The sequence below is a fragment of the Limulus polyphemus genome, unplaced genomic scaffold (assembly GCF_000517525.1).
Source record: "Limulus polyphemus unplaced genomic scaffold, Limulus_polyphemus-2.1.2 Scaffold3236, whole genome shotgun sequence".
NCBI lineage: Eukaryota > Metazoa > Arthropoda > Merostomata > Xiphosura > Limulidae > Limulus > Limulus polyphemus.
The window spans coordinates 1-3,090 of NW_013668846.1; the positions used below are offsets into that span (position 1 = coordinate 1).

The window sequence follows — 3,090 nt, forward strand, 5'->3', positions numbered from 1 at the left end:
AACCTCTCGAGGCTTCAGGAAGGACGTGAACGTTCGAGAATATGACGTGTTACTAGCGTCACGTGACCCCCGCTGTCGTAACAATATAATTTAAATAATATTCGACATATTTATATCTACTGAACAGGGATTATTTTATATATTTTTCATCTTGTTTTTTCTTGTCATTACTTTATAATGCATGTATTTTTATGTCTAGTAACTCGAGCTTCCACTTTCACACATTTTAGTCATAACATGATTATTTAATAAGAACCTGTTAAAATGTTTTAATAATAAAAATGTCTTATATGTCTTCTACCATGAACACATTTTTGATATTACACCTAAAATTCAAAATCAATACAATTTAGGTGATAATGAGAAGAGGTGATTTTGCTACACCCCGGGTGGATTTTGATCAAGCTTGGAACACGTATAAAGAAGGTTTTGGAAACCCAGAAGGCGAATATTGGATCGGCAACAAATATATACACTTGCTAACAAGTCAAGGGGATCAGATGACACTCCGAGTGAGCCTAGAATCTTTCGACGGGGACACGGTGGACATGACTTACGACAGTTTTCAATTGAGTTCCGAGGAAGATAACTACATGCTAAAAATGGGGAATTATTTAGGTCATCCCGGATATCTAGGAACTTCTCTTCGTTACCACCATCATCAACCTTTCAGTACCAGGGACCGAAACAATCAACGATCTAGGCAGAACTGTGCAGAGGATTTTAAGGGAGGGTGGTGGTTCACTAGGTGTTATTCTGCTTTCTTAACTGGAATATATTATCAACCAGGACCACCTCACCCTCGAAAAGGCATAAGATGGAATGCTTGGAAAGGTAACGCTCCTCTAAAAGGAGCTAAAATGATGATTAGGCCTATGCATTTCACACCACACAAGTGAGATCTTCTTACAAGTAAGTAGTTTAGTGGGCCTTAAAAAAAGTAATAGTTTAGGAATTACTAAACAAAATTCTCCAAGATTAGTCATGCATGTGTATGTGTGTGTTCACCCTAGCATGTTAGAGACTTGTGGTGAATTGCTTTCTGGGCATTATGTTATGGAGAAAATTCGTACAATAAACAAAGACATTTATATTCTGCGACAGTCCTCTTCGAAGACAGCTGTTTAAATAATAATATATTCTTGTTATCATAGTTCTTAATGGAAATATGAGCCATATCTTACAAATGAATAGTGCTTGTTTTCAGTTAATATTTAAAAACAAACAATCTTGGAATAAATAACTATTATACCAAGTCTCGTTATCTCCGGAAGGTTTCGTTTTTATGCTTTGTATCTTAATACCAAAGAAAAAATCAACTCGAAATAAAGAATAGCTCAAACTGTTATCAGTTCTTGAGATCTTTTGTAGGTCTTTGTTATCTTAATGACATTGAAAGCATTTTAGGTAAACAACAGACAATATGCTCTTTTTATTTAAGGGTAAGTCAAAAGTTAGTTTGAAAATATTTTCTTCAACAGCCGGTCTGAGGAAAACAGCAAATTTAAACATATAGAAAAGTATATTTATATATATAAATGGTTAAAGAGCGTATTATATAATCAATGTACATATAGATATATATAAATGCATACATATACATGCGTACACACTTTTGGGGGTGTTTTATTAACATTTGACACTCAATACAAGCTCTGAGGTAGAACAATGTTATTGAGACAACCCTAGACTGCTTAGTTCAAATTATGCATCAGAAGATGCAGTAAGATAAAAATGTATACTTCTTCATACATTGATGATGGAGCAAGTTGGTCTTGTGTTTCAGAATAATATCATTTCTTTCGCATGTATAAATACACGTGTGTAGAGTATATACACTAACACATGTATAATACGTGAAAAAAATATTGTGCTAGAAATATTTTGACGAATCACTTAGCTAAGACTAGGATTATTATTAAGTAATCATCTAACCATTCCTCTTTTCAAAATTAATTTCCATTTTTGTTATTAGTCTATATGTAGCAAAATAACAAAAGACAAAGAATCTAGTAGCAATAACTCTATATGAATAGAAAAAAGACAAAGAATCTAATAGTAATAACTCTACACGTATAGAAAAAAGACAAAGAATCTAGTAGCAATAACTGATTACGAATAGTAAAAGATAAAGACTCTAGTAGCAATAACTCTATACGAATAGAAAAAGACAAAGAATCTAGTAGCAATAACTCTTTACGAATAGTAAAAGATAAAGACTCTAGTAGCAATAACTCTATACGAATAGAAAAAAGACAAAGAATCTAGTAGCAATAACTCTTTACGAATAGTAAAAGATAAAGACTCTAGTAGCAATAACTCTATACGAATAGTAAAAGACAAAGAATCTAGTAGCAATAACTCTATACGAATAGTAAAAGACAAAGAATCTAGTAGCAATAACTCTATACGAATAGTAAAAGACAAAGAATCTAGTAGAATAACTCTATACGAATAGTAAAAGACAAAGAATCTAGTAGCAATAACTCTATACGAATAGTAAAAGACAAAGAATTTAGTAGCAATAACTCTATACGAATAGTAAAAGACAAAGAATCTAGTAGCAAAAACTCTATACAGATTTTGTGTCTGTCTAAAAATTTTACAGCATTTCTTCATATCTATAAGAGATTTTCTGCATTTGAGGTAATTACCACGCTGTTTTAGAAAGTAACGTTACAGTGATAAATAAGTTCCTTAATTAAAAGGCAGTTATGACGTTACAAATGTCAACGCCATTGACTCAACACTTACAGTCAGTTACGAAACTGAACAGATTAAAACAGATCCTTCTTGAGGAAAAAAAAAGTATTTACGTCATTACATTCTAGCTATCCTTGCTAAATTACACAAAAGAGTAGCTAAGTGACTCTTACTTAATGGTAAAGAAGTTATGAAAATGCTGTGAGATCGTATCTTAATTAAATAATAGATGGCAGCACTAACAATAGTTTTAAAATATGTCCGTAAGTAATTTTATAAAATTTGATGCATTGTTATTCAAAGCAATGATGTTTGTGATCAAGTATATATCGATGGAATATAAAATGTGTTATTTTAATTTGTTTTTTGATACCCACAATATTTTTA

At 31.6% G+C, this 3,090-nt stretch overlaps 1 protein-coding gene across 1 annotated transcript; it reads left to right on the plus strand.

Annotated features, from left to right (window-relative positions):
- The first annotated feature begins 350 nt into the window (after positions 1-350).
- On the plus strand, positions 351-1,359 carry LOC106468960 (techylectin-5B-like). The gene has a single exon (XM_013929413.2). The coding sequence runs from the start codon at positions 360-362 to the stop codon at positions 897-899; it is 540 nt and encodes a 179-aa protein (XP_013784867.1). The 5' UTR covers positions 351-359; the 3' UTR covers positions 900-1,359.
- Positions 1,360-3,090: the final 1,731 nt, after the last annotated feature.

Coding starts and splice junctions, on each gene's coding strand:
- LOC106468960 (XM_013929413.2), top strand. CDS start 360: ATGAGAAGAGGTGATTTTGCTACACCCCGGGTGGATTTTGATCAAGCT.